Raw genomic sequence first — 22,148 nt, forward strand, 5'->3', positions numbered from 1 at the left:
GCTTTATTTGCCTTGAGAAGAACTGTACTTAAAAGCAATTTTCTGAAGAGGAAATGAGGCAGAGAGTGCAAAAAGAGGGGAAGAAAAGACTGTCCCAATTAAAGCTCCCTGATCTGCATTTTCACACATTACTTGACTGAATAATCCTGGTGTTTATTGCTGGAAATCTACCAGGCTAAAGGTTAATTGCTTGCTAATTACTTTGAAGCTGCCCAGTTACATCTCAAATTTGCTACAATGGCAATTCTAAAATAGTTGTGTGCCTTCCTTCCTTAAATGTATTATAGGATTTTATCAATGCAAACACAAGTCTGATAAACCCTTTTAGCAGGACTGAATTACAAACATCAAGTGTTTTTTTTAAGAGTTTTTTGCATGACTTCGGTGCCTTCAGTAGTTTAAATTTGTGATTATCACTTGTATATTTATTATGCTGTCATTGAAATTACTGAGGTATGGATGCACACCCTGGGGGGTATTATTTTGTGTATTTATATATAGGCTGCTCCCCTTTATTTGAACACCAATGCTCTTTTCAGAAGAGGGACTTCAAACACCCTGGGTTTAAAATTGCTCTACACAGCCAGTGAACACCTTTTTCTTTAAAGAAATTCTTGCCCTGGTATTTTATCCCTTGGCCTATGTCTCTCTTAGGATAAATTATGTATTTCCTTCACAAGGATCAGTTCTTGCCTATATTCTCCTGAATCACGCTAAGCAATCCCTTCCATTTCTTTACATGAGCAGTGGAAGCTTTTGGTGCTTTTTTTCTTTCTTTTGTTTAAAAGCTCTCTCGACCTTAATGTTCTCATTTGTTTGCCATTTATGAGTTCCATTTTGTGGAGATTCTCTGGATTTTCTCCACTTTTAAGGTTGTCATACAGTAATGCCTTGAAATGTTCATGTTGTAATGTAAATTACCAATTCTCCTAGAGAAGCCTGATTTCCTGGCACCTATTAAACACACCTCAGGAAAAAAGATTGCCTATCTTGGCCATACTTAAAAACTTGATACTTTCTGGGTCAGTTACCAATCGCCAGTCACTCCTGTTCACGAGTGCAGTGGGGTAGAAGGAGATCCAGGAGTACTGTCCAAAAAAGAAAGGACTACCCAGGCCTTTGAGAAGGCTTTGACAAGACTAAACTCATGCAAGCTCTTTTTTTAAAGTGGACTACTTTTCATTACTTTTTATTTGCTTCACTGAAAATATCTCCTGAGGAAGATGCAAAGCCTTTGGCATTTTGCACTGCTCAGTGGTTCCTTTATTTTTCAGCTGTGCTGTTCCATAGATGTGCAATTTGCCCTTTCTTTGAGGTTTTTGTATCTTTGTAGCATGGAAAAAATTCTGATTGAAGGATTGGTAGGCAGAAACCTCTCTGAATTATTACATCCTTTAAGGCAAGAGTGGGGAACATCAAGAACTGCGGATGTCCTTTGGAAAGGGTGGTCAGAGCTTAGGAGGGCAGGAATAGGGAAAGTGTCTACAACTTTAGCCACATTCAACTAGAATGTTGGGAGAAATTCCAGATGTCCTGTTTTCACATTTTTGACAATGTACAGTGAAAACACAGAGATTTGATTAATATTATAAATGGGAATTGCCTGATTATAAAATGAGAAATAAGAAATTCTCCCCTCTGTTGAGGGGGAACGTAGCCCATGCTGAACTTACATCTGTTTTAAGGTTAAAAATGGGAATAGCAGCATTAGGATGCTCAAAAAGACACTGAAATCAGGGTAATGTTATTAGTGATTTCACTTGGTTTCATTAATGATGGACAGCCTGAAGTCAAAGGCCTTTCCTTTCTCTACACTGATTCTGTAGCAGTTCCTGTATCCCTTCAGAAGTGCTGCTGACCTGGCCAGTCTTTATATGTAATTTCAGCAGTACATCAGGCCAGTCCACTGACTGTGTTTTATATTGGCAGATGGCTTCTAAAAAGAAAAGACAGAACAATCAGGCCTTACACAGTTACTGGGGATTTATTATGTATGCTCTTGGGGAGTTCTTCAGGATTTAGCGATGCAAGTACAATTTACCTTCAGACTAAGCATCATCTTTATATTAAGTACTCCTTGAACTGCAGGAAGCAGTATAAAATAAGCTGCATTTATTTTGCCTTTACCTCTTCCCTCATTTCCCTGTAAAGCACTGACAGCTCTGAATGAACCCTTCAGCTTCCATAAAAGAAGCAGCAGACTTCAATTAAACAGCTGCTCATGTTATCTGATTTAATGGTGACAATGTACTGAATGTTCCCGTGGTGCAGAAGGTTTCCAAAGCAGTGTGCTGACTTGTGTGCTTGCATTTGGAAATTGCTTCATCCTTCAGAAGAACGCAGTGATCATCGGAGGGGATGAAAAGCTGCAGCAGCTGAGTGGCACATGGTAGCAGCAGGCACAGAAGCCAAAGGGGATATTATCTGCAGTGGGAATATCAGGAGGAGATGTTGGAAGAATTTAGTCCAAGGCTGGTACTGCAGAAATACTACATTTACTTTTTATGCTGTGATGGAAATGGACAAGGGGCTAATTGATTCTTTCTCTGCCTTTCCATTATTTATGCCAAACAAGTAGAAAATAACTCCCATTTTGTGGCATTTTGCACTCTCTTTGCAACAGAACAAATGCAAATGAATATTTCTGAGAGTCCCACAAGATAGCTTTGGTCTCACGTGTGTTCTCTGAGAAACCTTTCTATTTTGTGTCCCATTACAGTTTGCTGTCATCTCTCAGGAGATGATGCATGTTTGGAGAGCCAGTGTAGCATCTTGTAGGAGACAAGCTTTTTGCAGACATTAGGGCTGTCAGTGCCTGGGAATTTAGTTCCTACAGTCCAGCCAGCTCTCACCAACACCTTTTCCCATTAATAACTCTCTCTAGAGATCTATTTTCTGGTCTAGCCACACTGATGAAAGATGTGTGCACTCAGGTGCGGCTGAGAACAGTGAAATGACTTTGTCTTGTCCTAACTTGTGCTGAAGTTTCATGTTTATGAAGCATATGCAGCTGTGTGGCAATTTAAAATAAGTGTAGAGTGTGGTGCATAATGGAGAAGGCTAATGATTCTTTTATCACCTCTTTATCCCTAAGAACCTCAAGGTTTATCTAGATTTGCTTGTCGATAAGTGGAAAGATGATAATCCCGCAGTCAGACCAAAGCAGTACTGCTATTAGGATAAATTTAATCTTTCATGTGTCTCTTAGTGTGTTTAATTTATGTCACACAATTTCTGCTTGTACATAAGCATTGGGAACATCAAAGGCAGAAGAAACTCTAAGAAAACAAGAGACCATGGTAGTAAAGATGGTCTTTACTGAGTTTCCAAACTCAGTGTTACAGGTGTATAGGCTACAGAAGAGGGGGAACACAGAGCTACTGAATAGTCTGGTGGTCCATCCTCCTTCTCCAAGGTTCAGCTGTTCCCTGCCTTTCCTGGCACTGCTTGTCTAGACAGCTCTTAAAGGTGTCCAAAGGTGGTGTGATTCATCCTTTGTATCCCTCAGTAATCTCTCTCAGTATTAGGTGTTCCTAACAGTAGACTTCTTACCTTGGAGGTGTGATTATCCTTTGGAATCTAGATAATACCTCCTCAGATCCCACAGCCATTCTACTCTATTGATTCTTTCTACTTTTCACGATGTCACTTTGCTCCACATCTCCCCCCCAAAAAAAAGAAAAGGGAAGGATCTTGTTGTACTTAACGGTTTCTATTAATTCAGTTGAAATAGCTCAAATATAATAATGCAGAAATGAGTCTTGGAGAGGGCTATGGATCCTACTTGTAGGAAGAAAAGGGCTGGAGGATGGCTTGAGAGGCCAGTCAGCTCTACACATGTTCAGTTATGCAAAACTGCTGGTGGCACTCAGCAGCTTCAGCAGTGGGGTTTATTGGGATGTGCCCCATCCTTCAGTCCCAAAAGCGGGTTCCCACTAGACACCTCTGACATGAACAAAAAGTGACAGTAGACAAGGAGCAGCAAAGGAAGAGGAGGAGAAAGAGGAGGAACAACACTACCCAGTTCCTCTCCTTTCTGCAAGTCCTTTGTAGAGCCATTTGTCCTGGGTAAAGCTGCACAGGCTTTCCTGCTCCATACTCCGCCCTCTTGCTCTTTAGCTCCTGTTTTGGTCCTACAGGCAGCCCTTGAGGTCAAGTAGCAAGTGGTTGCAGATATGGACACAGGAATTTTGGTGACTGTCTGAGGAAATGAGTAGTGGCAGAGAAGATTTATTAATCTCTTCAGAGCAACGCTTTAGGACTTACATTTTTGTTCCGTTTCCCTTGGGTGGGAACAAGTGAATGGACTATTTTATCATCTCACCTGTGTCATTCCCCAGACAGGAATTCTTTTGTGCCAGTTGCATTGATTGATGTAATCAGACTGGCTACTAATCAAAGCGATCTCAGCAGCCTAATTCGGTACCTGATCTCTCTCTGTTTGTGCTTCAAGGTCTTTGACAGGGTCCGAGAAGATTGCCCTAATTTCCACGAGAAGATTAAACCTATTAATGCTGAACTCACTCAGCCCAAGCTGGCCATCAGTGCTGAAGACGAGGAGGAGCTTCTGACCCGGGTCAATGTTGTCTTCCACTGTGCAGCCACAGTTCGCTTTGACGAGCCCCTCAAGTACGTCCTGCTTTTCTGTGTTTGCTGAGCGGGATCGGGGTGCACATGGCACTGCCCGGAGCATCCCTTGCATGGCTGCAGTGCTGATTCCCCCGTCCATGTTCGTGCTCCCCGTGGCTCTGTGCTGAACGTGGAAGGGGTGTGCTCTGAAAATGCCGTGTGTGTGTGTGTGTGTGTGTGTGTCAAAAGGCAGTTGTCTTGGCACAGTCCCACTGGAACAGAAGGAAGAAGTGCAGGAGGTTTAGGTCATCAGGGAGATGTTTTGGCCGAGCTGCAGACAGAGAAACTGTGTTCTGTCTGTCTGTAAAGTTGGTGTTGGTAATGGCCTTTCTTTGTCACTGAGTAGCTGGAGAGGGAAATGAGCTGTGGTTTAAGAAAACAGCCCATCACAACCTTTAAAATACCCAGCTCTCACTGTAATTAACTGTTTACAATAAGTGCTTGGTTTCTGAAGGAGTTCCCTTGGGGGTGCCTGTCCAGGCAGGCTTTTCCATTAAGAAAAAACATCAGAAATAAGCCACTGAAACAAGATTAGATGTGTAAATGCTTCTGTGTAGATTATCCATTTCAACAAACCGAGTTGGATGATCTGCATTGCCAGATTGTCATAGTCTTCTGAAAAAACACTAAAGCTATCATAGTTGAAAACACAATTTGTAATATCAATCTTTATTTGCTCATAGGCTAAAGAGATATCCACTATGTCCACCATAATTATTTGCTTTTTAGAACAACTAATTAGAGAAACACAAGAAAGAAAGCAGCTCTTGATGAGATCTTAAGCCAATATGTAAGTAGCCACAAATGTTCTTAAATCAATGCACAAATGGACTCACTTTAAAAATAAGTCTCAGTGGCATGAAACATCAAAGGGAAACCACATTTTAAATATGTAGGATAGCTAGAAAGAAGCCAAAAGTTTAAAAGGTCATCAGCTTACAGGCAGTGGAGAAACTAAAGACTGATTGTATGTGATCTGTCAAAATCTCTCTAACAGAACAAGGAAAATTATGATCAGAAGGCAAAATATGAGAAGTTCTTCAACTCAAATTATTCCTGACAGAGTAATAAAATATATCAGATGGGTAAAAGTTTTAGCAAGTTAAATGTGAAAGCACAATATTGCTGCTTAGTTAAGAATTTTGAGCAGCAACTTGATGATGACAGAAATAAAATTATTTTTTCAACATGGCAGAAGCTCCGAGATTACAACAGAATATGTGTAGCCAATAAATAAGGAGGGGGGAAAAGCATTGCTGTGAAGATGCTGGAGAAGCAGCAGTGGAGACACTAAATGAATTATTGGCATCAACATGCAGTACATTTAGGGAATTCTCCAGATGGAACTTTTGAGGGCAGAAATTGCAAAATTTGTGTTATATCGAAATATTAATAGATGCTGGTTTAATAGAAATAGGAAAAAAAATAAAGAATGACAAAACAAATAACAAACCGCCAGCATTAGATGATAATCCCTTTGAAGGCTATAGAACTCTGAGCAACTCAGCAGAAATCCATGCTAGGCCCATATAATGAGCACAGTTCTGTTCATCACTTTTCAGAAGGGATGCAGTCAAACAGCAATGTGCATGAAAAAGTAAGTTTTATCTGAAGGGTAATCTGAAGGGTAGCTCAGGTAGAAGTATTCATCCTGCTAGAAGGGCAGGAGAAAATAGAAATCTACAGAAAATTCTTCACTTTAATAACAGCATACAAAAAGAAGAGTATCTCTAGCTTTAGATACAGTGATCCAAATACTGATTGTACTTTTCAGCTGCTGTTTTCATTCCTTTGGACTATTTACATTTTCTCTTCAGTGTAATTAAGTTTTTTTAGTGTACACTGTGCTTGATGGCATAATTCCTCACATTGTACATATCTTTGAAAGCTTCTACTGCTGGGCTGAGCAGATTGCATATTCCTAAGTCTTCTCCCTTCTGTGAAGGAAGGTGTCCCTATTCCAATACAAAGCATGCAACAGAGTCTGCTGGTTGAGATGTGTTGTAGATTGTCTCTAGGACAATTTCTAGCAATGCTGAGTGCTTGAAAGTCAGCCTTGCTAATCAGGACATTCTTTCTCTTATGCTTATCACTTCTCATCTCTATTCCTTGGGAATTTAAGCTGTTATCTCTAATGGCATCTTCTTTGATTATGAGTAGATTCAAACCAAATGAAAGTAGCTTTAGATTAGATATTAGGAGGAAATTCCCTATTGTAAGGGTCCTGAGGTTCTGGCACAGGTTTCCCAGAGCAGCTGTGACTGCCCCATCCCTGGCAGTGTTCAAGGCCAGGTTGGATGGGGTTCTGAGCAACATGGGGTAGTGGAAGGTATCCCTGCCCATGGCAAGGGAGTGGGACTGGATGGTCTTTAAGGTCCCTTCCAGGCCAGGCCATTCTATGATGCTATGAATCTGTTTTTCTGGGCCCAGTGACCCGTTCCTGCTTTCCTGTGTTGTTCTGGTTTAGCAGTGGTCCCTCCAGAGAACACTGAATGTGTACCATAGGAACCACAGTGCCTCAGGGCTTAGAAATACATGTTCCAGGGAAGGGTGACCAACATGTCACATTTAGAGATGTTTGTGAAGCCTTACGTGTGACCCTTCAAATAGAGTAAAAATATTTGAGAGACATTCAGTGTCCAGAACTGCAAATCCAACAGCATTGCTTTCAAAGCTGGTTTCACACTTGCATTTCAGTGACACTTTCTGCTGCACCTGCTCTCCCTGACTTCCCTTTCTGTGATGAGGTGTGGATAAAGCTCAGCCTTTATACGTTCTTCCCACTGAAATGCCTTTTGCTTATTCCCCTTGCGTTCCTTAGGCATGCCCTGCAGCTGAACGTGATGGGCACGCAGCGGCTCCTCGAGCTGGCCCGGCAGATGCGGAACCTCGAGGCCTTCATCCACATCTCCACTGCCTATGCAAACTGCGTCCGGAAATGCATCGAGGAGATCATCTACCCACCCCCAGCCGAGCCCCAGAAGCTCTTTGATTTAGTAGAGTAAGTAGGAACCACATTGCCCCTTCCAGTGCTGGCTTCCCTTCGTCCTGCGGCAGACCTGGGAGCTGTTCACAGAATCGGGTGGGATTTCTGTCAGAGGTGCTGTTACTGCTGTTTCTTTGTGTTTTTTTAAAGACTCTGATTTCATGAGAGTCCAGTATTAATTTCTGTAGGAGTGTATTTTCTTCCAGGAATGGAGTTGCTGCTTCCTGTAACACTCAGCTCTGCTGCTGCCTTAGTAAGAACTGATTTTTTTCCATACACCTTTTTTCTTTTATCTTTTCAGCTTCCCAACATTGTTTCCACTTCTCTCAGAAATCTTGTGGTATTTAACTCGAGTTATATGGGGATGAGTAAGAAACAGGCTTTTTTAGATAGTTCGATGTGAATCATTTAGGTTTACAAAAGACCTCTAAGATCAACAAGTCCAAGCTTTGATTGATCACCACCTTGTCAAATAAACCAGAGCACAGAGTGCCACATACTGCTGGGTTTTGAACACTTACAGAATTGGTGACTCCACCACTCCTTGGGCAGCCCCTTCCAATGGCTGGTCACCTTTTTAGTAAAGAAAATCTTCCTGATTTCCTCCTAAACCTCTCCTGGCACAGCACAAGGCAATATCCTCTCAACCCAGACAGGAATACAGGTCTTTGATGAAACACCAAAAAAAGCTTGGCTAACTGAATTTACCAAAATAAAGAATAATTAGAAGGAATAACAAAATCAGCTGATAAAAGTCCTAGAAGACATTATGCTTAAAAGAATTTTCCCACAACTGTTAATGTGTTTTCATTAATTTTCTAGTGGGTGATACATGCAACTGATCTGTGATCTGTTGACCAAAGAACTGGAATAAAATCTTTATTCTTCTTGATTTAGATGAATAAATAGGTAGTGGAAGATGAAATTAATTCATGCCCACTAAGAGGACCACTGGGTTGTTTTTTTTAATGAAATAAGTTTGTCTTAAGAAATAATTTAACTGTCTAAGCACTACTCCAGAAAAGTTAGTACAAACTACTTTTTCTATTTCTCTAGTAGCCCATATTTTTGGATATGTTTACTTCTAGCTAGTAGTCATCAATCATTTCTCTTTTATTCAGTGAGTGGAACATAATAAAAAACTTGAGAAATGTCTTAGTGCATTAGAGCAATGGGCTCCCTGGTCCAGTATCTTGCCCTCAAGAATGTCACTGAGAGATGTTATTTAGGGTAATAACAGCCTGGATACTCCTTTCTGTTCCCCTCACAGAAACCTGAAGAGTCTCAGCCTTTTTACTGTCTCATGGATCGTCTTAGTGCTGATGTTAGTTGTCCTTCCTCTGTACTTGTTCTTTAACTCTACTCCCTCCCTGAGGTATGGGGGTCAGACAGAACTTCATGCAGTGTTCCAGTTGCGGTCACTCAAAAGTTTTATTTAAATAGCTTCGAAATTATACCACTGGTCTCATTCTCTGTACCTGATGATGGCCAGCATTTCATTGATTGGGGTTTTTTGTGCCTGCTGCTACTCACTGACATGGATGTTTCAGAGCTGTCCGCTATAATTCAAAAACTTTTCCTGAGCTACAGTTGCCAGTTCTAAGCTCAGCAACCTCTAACACCAGTTCTGACAGACTACTTTTCCCTAAAAGTGAAGCTGCTCTGTCATCTTTTTGCCCACTGACCCAGTTTTATGCCCTTTGGTGTTCATCACTGACTCCATTTCACTGTCCCAAAAGGCTTACCATTACTTGCAACTCTGAAAATGATTAGTGTTGATGGCTCAGATTTAAAAAAAGACTGCAGTACAGGTCTGATTGCCAGTCAGAAATGTGGAGAAGGGCTTGGCTACCTCAGAGGTTGTTACTTCAGCTGCTTTGTATAAAACACTAAAAATTTATGTATCATAGCTTGAAAATGCAGCAGAGAGGATGATGTTTGGGATGCACCTTTAATATTTGCCATGTAAGTGAAAGAAATAGTGTGTGGGTATCAGGGTACAGAAGGTTTCAGAGAGAGGGGAGTGACAGGTATCAGAATTTTACCTTCGGAAGGGAAGGAGGGGAAGCAGACAAGGAAATATAAACTGGCTTCAAAAATGGGGAGAAATAGAGATTATGTTTTGCTTCAGCGAGCTGTGGATGATTCCCTTCACAGCCAACCCTTGTCTTAAGGTGCTGCTCTTGCAAGTGTTTTCAGAGGGATAATTGAACAACTGGATGCTATAACAGATCCATTTAACAGTGCTTTTGGCCATGCACTTGATATATGCTTATGATTACTTATTCACTTGAAATCTCAAGGAGGATTCCCAGCTGCTTCTTTTTCTGCTCTTATCCTCCTGTTACATCTTGCTGTTTCAGTATTCTGATATTTAACCTGCAAGTAAACCCTGAGGTTTAAGCTGTGTAAACCAAAAGTCACACTTCTGAGTGCTGCCAGGCCAATAGGGTAAACATATAATCTGCTGCATCAAGCATGGTTTGCCTTAATCTAAAGCTGAAGGAAATCAGCTTTGAAGAGTGTGCTGAGGTAAGGAACACAGCACACAGCAAAGTCTCGGCTGAAGCTGTGGGTTGGTTATTGCAGAAAATACAGATCCATCATTGTTTACAAGAAAGATTAATGCAAAGGCATTAACACAGAAAGTTTTGTTTTCCTATGGCAGAGTAATTTGGTGCATACAGTGGAGAAGTTATTAATTGTTTAATTTGCATTGTTCACTTGGAAGGGCAGATGCAGCACTGAGCAGAAGCAGCAGCTTTTGTGAGCTAGCATTCCAGAATCTTCCAAGTAGGTCACAGAGCAGTTCTTGCTGAAGTGTCATCTCCGCCTCCCTGATGGGAACGTTGGTCAATCAAATCACCCGGCAGGCTGGTGCCCTTGGGACAGGTCCTCAGGTAATGCAGAGACCTCTCTGGAAGGATGAAGGCAGGGGAAATTACCTCTATTACCTCTCCTTGTACTTCTACAGCTGTCTTTGCTTTGTGAGAATGCAAACCTGCAACCCCCTGTCATGAAAACTTAAAAAAAAAATAAAAAAAAAAAAAGAGAAGGGGAAGAAGACTTGCACACAGCTTAACCTGAGTTTCCAAATTAACTTAGTCTTCCTCCAGGCTCTGCAGAAATAGCTATCTCCTCTTGGTAGGCTGGAAATTAGCTACTCCACAGATTCAAACAATAGCAGTTTACTGAGACCTTGAGGTTCAATGGCTGTCTAAGTGGCTTTACAAATTATGTCAATAATATGTGCTGCTTGTAACCTCTGTGTAGTTAATATTTTATGCTTAAATGCTGCCTACTGCCTTGTTTCTGCTGCATGGGACCAGGCTTGAAAAGGAAGGTGTTTGTGCCTCCATAGGATTTTTTTATTTAAAGAAAAAATTCCTATATACTACAAATTGTCAGATTTTTAATGCATTCCAAAACTGAGAGATTTATTGCATCCAGCCCTCCCCTGTGAATCAGTGCTTTCTCATACAACAACTTCCCATCTGTGCCCAATGAGAGTCATCTGAAAAGTGCTGTGCCACCTGAGCCACCATGTCTTTGAAAGGTTGACAGGATCAAGCAATTTTCAGGTGTGACAGTTGGCATCGTATTTCTCTCCCCTTGACCTCTGCCTTTTTCTGAAATTCAAGAGAAGGAGGGGTGAAGTGAGGATCTGCAGGAAGCAGTATCCTTGCAGTGCCCCTGGGAAGAGTCCACGCCTTCAGCCTGAACTGTAAGTCCGTTGACTTAATTACAAATTGGATTATAGGAGCTAATCTTTGATTCTGTGGTGTAACGCCAGGGTGCTGGGAGCCTGTCAGAGACTGGCAGCGAGGGCTTTGGAAGCACAGCCAGTTCTTGTCCTTTACACCCAGATGCTGGCAGGACCTGTGAGGTCCTGGTGATGTGCCAGGGAGGAGCCTTTGGATGTTAGGCCCTTCCTGCAGCTCCATGATGGTAAGGGTTGCTTTTTAAAAGCTATCTGCATAACTGCTTCTGATGGATTAGGTACTTGAATATCTTCAAACAATAAAAAACAACTTGGCAGAGTCCTTTTGGGGTTTTTGGTGGTTTGGTTTTGGTTTTTTTTTTTTAAGCACCAGTTGTTTCCTGTGTGAACAAACCTGTGGTAAGCCTGCTAGAAGGAACATCTTAACACTGCAAATTATGGAAATCCACTGTTGGAATAATATCCCTGTAGGATGTTTTTCCAGCATTTGAGACTTTTGTGTTGTTACGTGACTTGATAATTCAAGGTTACCTGGAATATCCTGAAACGTCTTTGGGAGTATACAGCAACTTGTTGGCTGAGGATGAGAACTGCCTAGTGGGATTCCTGGCCGGGAGAGCTCCATCAGGCTGTAGACCATGGCAATATTTATGTTACAGATTGCAGTGAAGCATTACCCATGCAAGAGATTGCCCTGAAGTGAGTTTGTAGAGGCACCTGAATTGCAGCGGGGCATTGTAACATGAAGCTTACCAGGGTTTATTTTGCACCTTGAAGACAAAAGTAACTTTCTCCCACAAAGCAGTTTTAAATCCAAAGTTTAAATATCTTTGACTGGCTTATCCTCTGTTTCAGGTGAGGATTCCCATGTCACTGGTCTGTTTTACCTGAATCTTTTTCTCTCCCTGCATGGTGGATGATGATGATGTTCTCCTTGTTCCCTGTAGGTGGTTGGATGAATCCATCATTCAAGACATCACACCCAAGCTGCTTGGGGAGTGGCCCAACACTTACACCTACACCAAAGCCTTGTCAGAGTACCTGATTCAGCAAGAGAAAGGAAACTTGAACATTGCTATCATCAGGCCATCCATCGTGGGAGCCAGCTGGCATGAGCCTTTCCCAGTAAGCATGAATACACAATTCCCTACTGAGAGCCTTTGGATGCAGCTGGAGCTGTGGTACTGTCAGGAATCTATCCCTCCTTGTAGCAGTGTCTTGAGAAACAGGTGTCCACAGTTCACAGATGTGTGGAAGAGGTGGAGATCCCGTGCTGGAGTAGAACAGTAAGATGCCTTCAGCACCTTAGAACTCCTGTGAAAAGACCACATTTAAGCAATAGTAACAAGAGCTGGGATAGTTATGGTGCAGAGTGCTAGGCTTGCAATTGATTGTCCATTCAGGCATACCAGGGGAGTTTCTGTGCTCAAAACATGGGATCTGAGGGTCAGTCATACTCCTGGTGCATTGTGGTTGAGGTACAAATGTCAGGCACTCAGTAATTAAATGCAACTATACCTTTGGAATGAGATAATTCATTAAGCTAAATATACTGATAGGAATAACGTGTCCTAACATTGCAGCCAAATTGGAAAGGCAGCACAAAGTCACCTTTGGCTTTCATGAAGCCTGAAAGAGAAGCCTTTCTGTGCCAGAGATGACTGAGATACAGCCAAGGCTTTGGGCCAAGCTCCCCATCTTGGAAAGACAAAGAGCTCTGTTTGGTGTTGCAACCTGTTCCAGATCAAACAGCTCATCACTGCTCTGAACTCCAGCTCCCAGAAGTGGCAGCTTCCTTGACCTGAAGTAGGATGGGATTCAAAAGGAGTGTTGTGGTTTGGTTTTGGGGTTTTATTCTTCCTTGCTTTAGAAATTAGCTGGAGTGACCAGATCACCCTTGGTGACAGCTGCATGTTGTCTGTCAAGGGTAAATATCAGTCCAGCTGTTTTCAGCAAGTTTATTCCTGAGGCTGGGGATTAGGAAAGAAGTGATTTCTAAGAACAAACCTAGATTCTGTTGTTGATGAGTAATTTGCAGGCAATGCATTCCCTGGTACTGGTTGGCATCCTGGCAGCTGTCCCAGATAGCCTGGCATCCATCTAAACTGGTGTCTCCTTCCTTCTTTGTCTACACCACACCAGTGTCATCATTTAGAAGCCTGTGTAAGCAATACATCATTGAAAGGAACACTAACCATTCTTCTTTTCCGCAGGGTTGGATTGACAACTTCAACGGGACCAGTGGAATATTTATTGCGGTACGTTTGGCTACTATTTAAGCTCCCCTTAAAGTGGAGTTTGAGTTACTAAAATAGAAATTCTGATGTTACTCTACAGCCCCACTTAGAAACTGTGTGCAGTAAAGGGTCACAGGAATTTTCTGAGTCTGGAACAAAGATGTCACCCACTTGCCACACATCTGTCAGCTGGTAGGACCTAGAGAAAGGTCTTTTTGTGTTGAGCTCAAACAAGGACATTGAGAGAGCATTCATGTTACTGGTTTGCTAAAGCGTGAATTGCAGTTCCCAAAAACTCTGAAAAAACTAAAGGTTTGGAACACAGTCGCCCAAATTTTCAAAGAAAAGGCAAAAGATGTATCCTTGAAATGAGGGTAATTCACAAGTGTCACAGTTTGAATCTTTTAACACAACTTTATTTTCCAGGCCAGGCCATTTCCTTGTATTGACCACACTGTCAATACAAGGTAGCAGTATTTATCATTCAGTTTGTCTCTGTGTGTATTGTTTCCAAATCTACTGCTTTAATTCATCATACTTCCATAATACCAAAGATTCTGGCTCTCACTTGCCACTGCTTTGTACAGGATTTCTCCCTCTACAGACTACACCTAAATAATGTGTATGATTTATTTAGACTCTGCCAGTCACAAGGATAATTCACTATATTTTTTCCTAACTTGATAAAATATTCCCTGTAAGATGAAAATTATCATTACAATTAATATATGAAAGGAGTAAAGTTGCATGCCTTTTCTCCTGCCTTACAATTTTTTTTTTCTGAACTAAAATCACTGTCTTATGCCTCTCTGTCAATCCATAATGCTGCATACCTCTGGGCAGATATTTATGTTCATATATGTCCAACTTCATTACTTTGTCAAAACTACGTTCTAATCAGCCTGGGGCAGTATATGAAAGGATTAGTGGTCTGCAATCATAGGAGAGCAGAATAAAATCCAAATATTATCTTGTTAAGAAAGTTCATTTATATCTGAAGTAGAATATAAATAGAAACTTCTAGTTTTGGAATGCACAGGACAAATAATGCTTTCATGCAAACCCCATTGATACATTTCAGAGGCATTCAATTTTTGTTCTCAAATTATTGACTTCTAATCATGTCACAGTTTTTTTTAAAAAAAAATTTTCTATTCCTTGGTGACAACTCAAGAAACTTGTACTGCCTCTCTGCTCTAGTCCCAGGATCTTGCACTGGTTTCTGGGTTCTTTTATGACATAATCAAGATCAAGGAATGCTTTGCAATTCCTTAATTTTGCAGATGGTCTTCTTACATTTTCATGTGTCAGGCTCTATCTTTTGTAATGACATGAATTTTATTTTGGACTTTTTTTGGTTTTAGTTTGTTTGGGTTTTTTTATCATAACTTTTGATGGTGTCTGTCACACCATTTATCCAGAACTGTTTTGCAAGAAACCTTGGGCCAGGTTTTGTATGCAGATGCAGCCTCTATCTTTAGATCCAAGATAGCTCCATGGAGAGCAAAGATTATGAGATTCTAGGGTCACTGTGGGAAATGGTTTCTTTTTTAATATAAAAAGATTAGACTTGCACTGAGATTTGAAAAAGAGGTGGTATTTTTTGGTCCGGGTTTGAAGCTCTGAGGTTTTTCAGCATAGAAGAGATCATGAAATTTGTGTCATCTACACTGAGCTCTTGGGTGTTGAAATGTGGTCTATAACTACAATGAGAGTTGACCAACAAAAAGACAAAAAAAAATTACAAGGATGCAGGATGTAGAGACAAACTTGTTTGGAATGTTTTCCAAAAGGGAAAACATTCTATTTTACTATTACTATTTTACTATTACTATTTTACTTGCACTACATTCTATTTACTATTAGGGACCCAAGAGACTTTTTTCTTCTGTAGGGGGGAATTAATAAGTACATGAATTAATGTTCTTGAATGTGGGGAGTTGTTTGAAAATGAACCCTTAAACATCTGAGTAATGCATCAGTTTGATTACCTGAAAGTTGTGTCAGTACAACCAGCTCTGCTAGTCAAATGTATTTTAAACTGTGATTATTAGATGATTAGATGCTTTAATTAAGTGTTGAAAAAAGCAAAAGGGAAGTGGTTTTGGTGGTTTGGTTTTGTGCATTTGAAGTTTCCCTCCATACCAAAATACTCACTTTGAACTTTTAACTAAGCTCATCCTATAGGGAGAACATCCCCCAGATTCAGATTTGGTTTAGATGATCTTTGATGTCATTTGGGCAGAATCTGAACTCCAAATCTTGCAAAGACTTTTTTCCTCAGTTTCAGTGTTTGAGTCTGATAATTTCATTCCATAAATAGACACATTTCTTTTAAATATTCATGAAATATGGGAGTCCAAATTGTTCTTGATAATCTAATTATGTTTCTTTCGCCTACAGTTGTTCCAGCTGCTGTGGGGAGCTGTGTTTGTTGATTGAGGAACAAAATGAAATTAATTACATTTCCACTAGAGTTTAATTAAGGCATTTTGTCTTACTGTTCCTTATTACATGCAAAGACCTTACTCCCTGCAAGGTAGTGAAGCTGTAGGGCACAACTGGTTTAATTTGTGATCTGGACAGTGACTGGCCCCAAAGCACCTCAGCTGAGAGGCTGTCCAGAAACATCAGACTCTGTCCAGGAAATTATTTTGGAGGCTTCACTTGGCAATAGCTTCTATTTCATTAAAGAGAAAAATGTGAGTATCTGTAAATAGAAACCAAACCATACCTGATGGAAGTATCACTGAACCATTTTTATGTAAAAAGTAACCTAAAAAAACGTAAACCTCAAGCCTTTGTTACGTGCAAAACATAGGAAATCTCGAAACCATTCATGTGTGTATGACCATCACATGCTGCTCTGAACATATTTTGCAGCAAATCCATCAAACATCCTCATCTGGAAGATCTCAGAAAGGTTTTCAGTGTGAAAATGTGGTAGTTAATTACACAGTAGTCTCTAGTGAGCATATGTTCATAGAAGTGGAAACTTCCAAGCTGAGCATGGTTGCCTCCTTTGTTTCCTTCTGTCTTTTTTTTCCCCTTGAAAAAACCCAGTAGTAAGAACACAAAGAAAATCACAGTGATGTTGCATGTTGAAGCTTTAATGTCTGAGCCTAATCATAGTTCAGTTTAGGGCAGCAGAATTCAATGCATGACACAGGTTTGAGGAGAATGGAGTGAGCCGTGTAGGGAATCTTGCACTGTTTTTGTCAGAGTCTGTGATCCCTCTGACTGATGCACCAAGGATGAGATGGGACTGCTCAGAAGTCCTAGTTCAAAAAAAAAATTTAAAAAAATTAAATCAGTCAGAGGCATTATTCCCTTATTTGGAAGCTGTGAAATGCAACAAACACATCTGATTGTAGACCGGGAAAGGAGGTGGAGAACAGCCACCAAAAAGACCCCAAAGATAAACACCTTTAAAAGAGGGGATACAGTGTCCCTTAAAATCCACCAATGAGCACTAGATAGTGGTATGTGCTTTGCAAGTTAATAGCAAGTCTGAAATGCTTTTTTAATTACTTTTTTTTTTTCTCTTCAGACTTCAGGCAAGGAGTTTTCCACAACTAGGCACTTCCTGTTTAGTTGCTGTAGAAAAAATTAATCTATTTTATAATGAAATTCGAGTTTCAGATTGTATGAAAATAATTTAAGAAAAGCTATAACATTTCCTTTGCCCTATCTTTTAAATATTGATGGATCTGTAGCAAATGTTCTTTTGCTCCTTCATTCATTTCTTCCCTCTGCTTTTGCACAGATCTAAATTACAAGAGCTTTTATCCTTCCTTACTTCACCAGCACTTTTATCCTATCAGCTTTTTCCCTTGTTCCTCAGCTTCACTGCATTGTTTCCCATGCAAGAAAGAACTTGATTGCAGCCATGACTCTGCCACGTTGGGTTTCTTCTGTTATGTGTTCTGTTGAGCCCTCATCTGTGACGCACCAAGTAAAGTTCCTTCACCCCATTTCACTCCCACCTTCCTGTATTTTGCCTTGTCCTTTCTGATCCAGTCTGCCATTCTGTTGCCATACCTCTCCTGTGGAAGCTCCAAAGCCTCATTGGTCATCATGGAAACCCCCTGATAATTCAGGTTAAATGTACATATTTTGGGTAGCCTGATCCCCTGAAAAATGCACTTCCTACTGAAGCAAGGTGAAATTTTTTTTGTTCTTGCCTATTTCTTTTGGGTTGTCAGTGCTTTGTATTTGCACTGATTCCTTTTACTGAGTTTTGGTGGGTGATGTGGTCTTCAAGGCAGGGGCCATCCTTTGTATCTTTGTGCTTAACAGACAGCTTTGGAAAAGAGGAGAGTGTAAATGCATCCAAAGGAAAGGTAGTCAACTTTTCAAAAGTCCTACAGGTGTCATTTCCAAAGTGACTGTAGTCTCTGAGGTATACTCAGACCTCTTTATGCCTGTGTCATTTAAGAAAATGTAACTTTCAGGCATGCACTTTGCAGCAGCAAATTCACATAAATTTCTCTCCTTGGGTATTTTCTTTCATATTAAGTTAAATTAAGAGTCCTAGCTTTTCTTGTGGTACACAGCACAGACACCATCGTGTTTCCAGGTGTCCTCTGGAAATGCAGGACAGCAGGACCCATGGGAGATCCGTCTTTGTTGTCACAGAAACCAAATAATCTGCAACAGAAAAAACTTTCTACAGTGCTGGCCTGTGCCCAGTGCATGCTGCTGGAGTCCTGCCAGTTAAATCTCAGCCCAGCCTGAAGTGGGTGACTGTTTCCCTGTCTCCCTGTCCCACAGGCAGGCAAAGGGATCCTACGGACCGTCATCGCCAACAACGAAGCGGTGGCAGACATGATTCCCGTCGACGTCGCCATCAACCTGACTCTGGCAGCCGGGTGGTACACGGCCGTGCACAGGTGGGAGGGCATCCCTCTTTGTAGCATTCCTCTTTGGCGCCACACCTGCAATATTTGCTCCCTGCATCAGCACTTTAAAGGGAACCAGGAACTGATTAAAAATCAGTGCAACAGGCTAGTTGATTGATTTTCTGGTTGGTGTTTTCTCCCTGTGGGTGGGCAAGGACTGAGAGCATAGGTGACGCAATAAAGGCGGGGTTTAGAGTTAGGCAGTCTCTACAACTGTGGGTCAGACCTGTTTCTTGCCTCTCAGAAGTCACTTCGGAAGGCCAAGAGTTTTGCAGCAGTGATTTTTGGGCCTACTTCTCATTGATTAGCTTCTCAAGTGTCTTCTGGAGTTTTCTTGGTAAAAAAAGCTCTGCTTTTCTTTGGAAACACTGCACAATGTAAATATATTATGGGCTTATAGGTTATGTGATCTAAAAAACTGTCCCTTCTTTGCATTGTTGAGAAGAGTATGTAGAAGTGATATTAAGGATTTAAGGTCTGTTCCTGTGAACCTTTGGCCTGGCCTTCAATCATTAGGTAGGGCTACAGAGAATAAACCACATGAATTATTCTGGAGGTTTATGCAACTCTGAGAAATCAAAACCCAGGCAAATAAAAGGCAGAAGTGTTTTACTTTGAAAGACAGAGGAAGCCCTCTGAACTAAGGGTAGAGCTACATCCAGTAAGCTAAATAAGGATCCTAAAAGGACCTTGAAGAGCAGCTCACCAGCTTTCCCCTCAAAGCATTATTAAGAAATCCACCAAATTAAAACTGTGCCGTTTTCAAGTATACAGTAAGAAAAATGCTGTATTGATTTCATCACTTGACACGCTTGGCAAGGCATGCTTAGATCAAGAAAACTGTTTGATTAATTCTTGATTTATTTTGAAGGAAGAAATAAAACAAATGTGATCCATGTTTAGTTCCACACCAAAAAATGCAAGCTTTGTTTGGTATTAAACTGGGAATTTACTTGAAATTGATTGTTTTTTTAATCCCATCCCTAAAAAACAGTTTCTTCACATCTCAAAATAATACTTCTTTCTGTTTTCCAGACCAAAAAACCTGTTGGTGTACAACTGCACAACAGGGGGAATCAACCCTTTCTTCTGGGGAGAAATGGGTAAGGTCTCATTTAAATGGAGAGCATCCATAGTGTTCCTTACACTTTGAAGAATTGATTTCCACAATTTAGGTGGCATTCGGTGTTTGCCATTCAAACTGCATTTTGGGTGAGGGTCCTGTGAGGTAAAGAAATGGGTAAGGTCTCATTTAAATGGAGAGCATCCATAGTGTTCCTTACACTTTGAAGAATTGGTTTCCACAATTTAGTGGCATTCGGTGTTTGCCATTCAAACTGCATTTTGGGTGAGTGTCCTGTGAGGTAAAGGGTACTTCCAAACCAAACCATTCCAGGATTCTGTGATATTATGGAAGTGAACCATTCTAGGATTTTGTGATATTATGGTCTTTCTTGTCCATCAGAAAATTCTGAACAGAAATAAGAGGTGTGCACTTCAGGAGGAAAATGTTAAGATGACACATGGGCTTCAAGAACAGTTTGTATTTTGATCATGAGTTTTGTGGGGAAAAAAAAAAATATATATTTTCATGGCTGACTTTTCTTCAAGTGGATGTATTTCCAAGGCAGGGGTGAAAGAAAGGGAGACACATCCTGACATCCTTGAAGTGAAAAACTCATGCTGAAGCCAAGCAGCAGAATTTGTCTCAGCTGTGTACTGTGAAATACTGTGTACAGTTAGTACATTCATGGACAGATGTACTGGGCCTGGTTTACTTTCTGTTACCCCTGCATTCATCTCTTTGTGCTTTAAATACAGGAGGCTGGCTACGCTATCTCTCAGCCTTTGTTCTGCTTTTCCCCTTGGTTTATTTACATGGCAAACTAAGTCAGCAGAGAATGAGACCATAACTGCATTTACAGAATAAATGTCTTAACCATGATATTTGATCACGTGGCCTAGCAGGGAAGAGGTTTCAGCAGTTGGCTGAGTGCTGAGGACACCGCATGCAGCTCTTGGCTTTTTTTTTTCTTTTTTTTAAATGAGAGATGAGATGTTGTGGTTAGTCAAGATCTTCCGTGGCTTTTTCACATGAATGAATGCAAAGCTCTTCACAGGCTGCTACTTCAGCAAAAGCCACCATAGCACCACTTTCTGAGGCTTGCTTTTGTTAACCCTTTTTCAATGGAAATTTACTGATGAAAAGAGCAATGTATTTAGTGCATTGTCATTTATTTTATTCTGTTGTTCTGCTTATAACTATGGAATTAGCCATGAAATCATCTGGGTGCAGCAGCAGCAGCAGCTTCTATAAGCAGCTGAGCTGTGTGGTGGAACTGAAGGCAAAATTTTCCCCTTGGGTGACACTGTGAAGCTCTTTCTACACCATGTTGTAGCCACAGTTTTTCTGAGAGCAGCATGCTGCAAAGAATTAGGATGGAGTATTAAAGTGCAAAATTTTGCCTTTAAAGATGTTGCATGGCGGAAGAAATTAGTTTGGGAAAGATTTACTGCATCGCAATGTTATGACTGCAGGCATGCAGTCTGAATCCTTATTCAGACTCCTACCGATTTCTTTTTGGGAGATGCACATAATTCTGTTCAAGGAGTCAGGGTGTGTGACTGGTCATCAGGATAGAGAGTTCTGATTGTCTGGAAGCTGCTGAGAAACCAGGAAAGGGAATGGGAGTCACCTGGCCTCGGACTGAGCATTTTAGAGGGATGGGCCTGGGCTACCTGGTTAGGCCAGGTGACACCAGGACCTGCTGTAGGAGTGACAGATGAACACAAGGAAGTAGGGATTTTTCAAGGGGAGAAAGATCAAACAGAGAAATAGAGTCTGGATTAGGCTTAGGATACCTAGGGTTGGGAACTGAAGTGGTGGAGATGGTGATGCTTTGAGTACACTTTGAGTGATGAGCTGGGAGGGAGGGAGGGAGGAACACCCATTGCAAGGCAGTTCATTCTAAAGCTCCTCAGACACAGATAAAAACTCCTAGGGGGAGTGTTAAAAGGGACCTTAACTGATTTATTTCTTTTCCAAATAATGCTATGTCTTGGGGTTTTTATTTTTCCTTACTTTCTGAATACTTTGCCTACTTTTACAAAGATGTTGTCAAACACCTAAATTTTTATCTGAATGAGCATATTCTGCTTTGCTGCAGTGTGAATCTGGTTTGTCTGACTTTGTGAAGTACATTTTGCAGTTTCTCCTCAAAACTAAACCATAAAACAGGCTGGAGATTTATGCTCAGTGTGGCAAAAATTAAGTTCAGTTTATTCTTATTAGTCTACCTGGGTGAGACCTGTGTCCAGTTCTCCTCCTGCAGAACCTGCCTTTGAGTTGTAGGATTTGCTGCTGCATTTTTTTGTTGAGGTTGGAGGGGAAAGACCCCCCCCCACCCACTAAGTCATTGCAGTAGCTCCTAGAGGTGACAAATTTCTACTTTGGGATTCTTAGCAGAAGTGCAGCAAAAGTCACTACTTGAAGTGCAGTAATGAGCTGAGCACAGACACTGGAGAGTCCTGTCTGAATGTTACATTTGGAATCTGCTCATCTGAGGATGATCTGGACGTTTCTTATGGCTTGCAAATTCTCATCTGATTTTCCATTTGTAACATAAGCTTAGAGACTAAATGATAATATGAGCACAGATTGATGTCGTTAACAC

At 41.0% G+C, this 22,148-nt stretch overlaps 1 protein-coding gene and 1 long non-coding RNA gene across 6 annotated transcripts in view; both read left to right on the forward strand.

The window, feature by feature from the left end:
- The window catches only part of LOC135300736 (fatty acyl-CoA reductase 1-like), a 118,747-nt gene that overhangs the window by 85,029 nt on the left and 11,570 nt on the right, over nucleotides 1-22,148 (forward strand). For all 5 annotated transcript variants that reach the window (XM_064420493.1, XM_064420494.1, XM_064420496.1 and 2 more), the window contains exons 3-8: nucleotides 4,454-4,629; nucleotides 7,451-7,630; nucleotides 12,284-12,461; nucleotides 13,550-13,594; nucleotides 18,347-18,465; nucleotides 19,510-19,577. In XM_064420493.1, coding sequence (XP_064276563.1) covers nucleotides 4,454-4,629; nucleotides 7,451-7,630; nucleotides 12,284-12,461; nucleotides 13,550-13,594; nucleotides 18,347-18,465; nucleotides 19,510-19,577 — 766 coding nt within the window. The remainder of the gene's footprint in view (nucleotides 1-4,453; nucleotides 4,630-7,450; nucleotides 7,631-12,283; nucleotides 12,462-13,549; nucleotides 13,595-18,346; nucleotides 18,466-19,509; nucleotides 19,578-22,148) is intronic.
- Nucleotides 10,472-11,978, forward strand: LOC135300738 (uncharacterized). Its single transcript, XR_010362500.1, has 4 exons — nucleotides 10,472-10,515; nucleotides 11,257-11,339; nucleotides 11,482-11,563; nucleotides 11,863-11,978. It is a non-coding gene; the product is annotated as an uncharacterized LOC135300738 (long non-coding RNA).

This window comes from Passer domesticus, chromosome 5, assembly GCF_036417665.1.
Source record: "Passer domesticus isolate bPasDom1 chromosome 5, bPasDom1.hap1, whole genome shotgun sequence".
Taxonomy (NCBI): Eukaryota; Metazoa; Chordata; class Aves; order Passeriformes; family Passeridae; genus Passer; species Passer domesticus.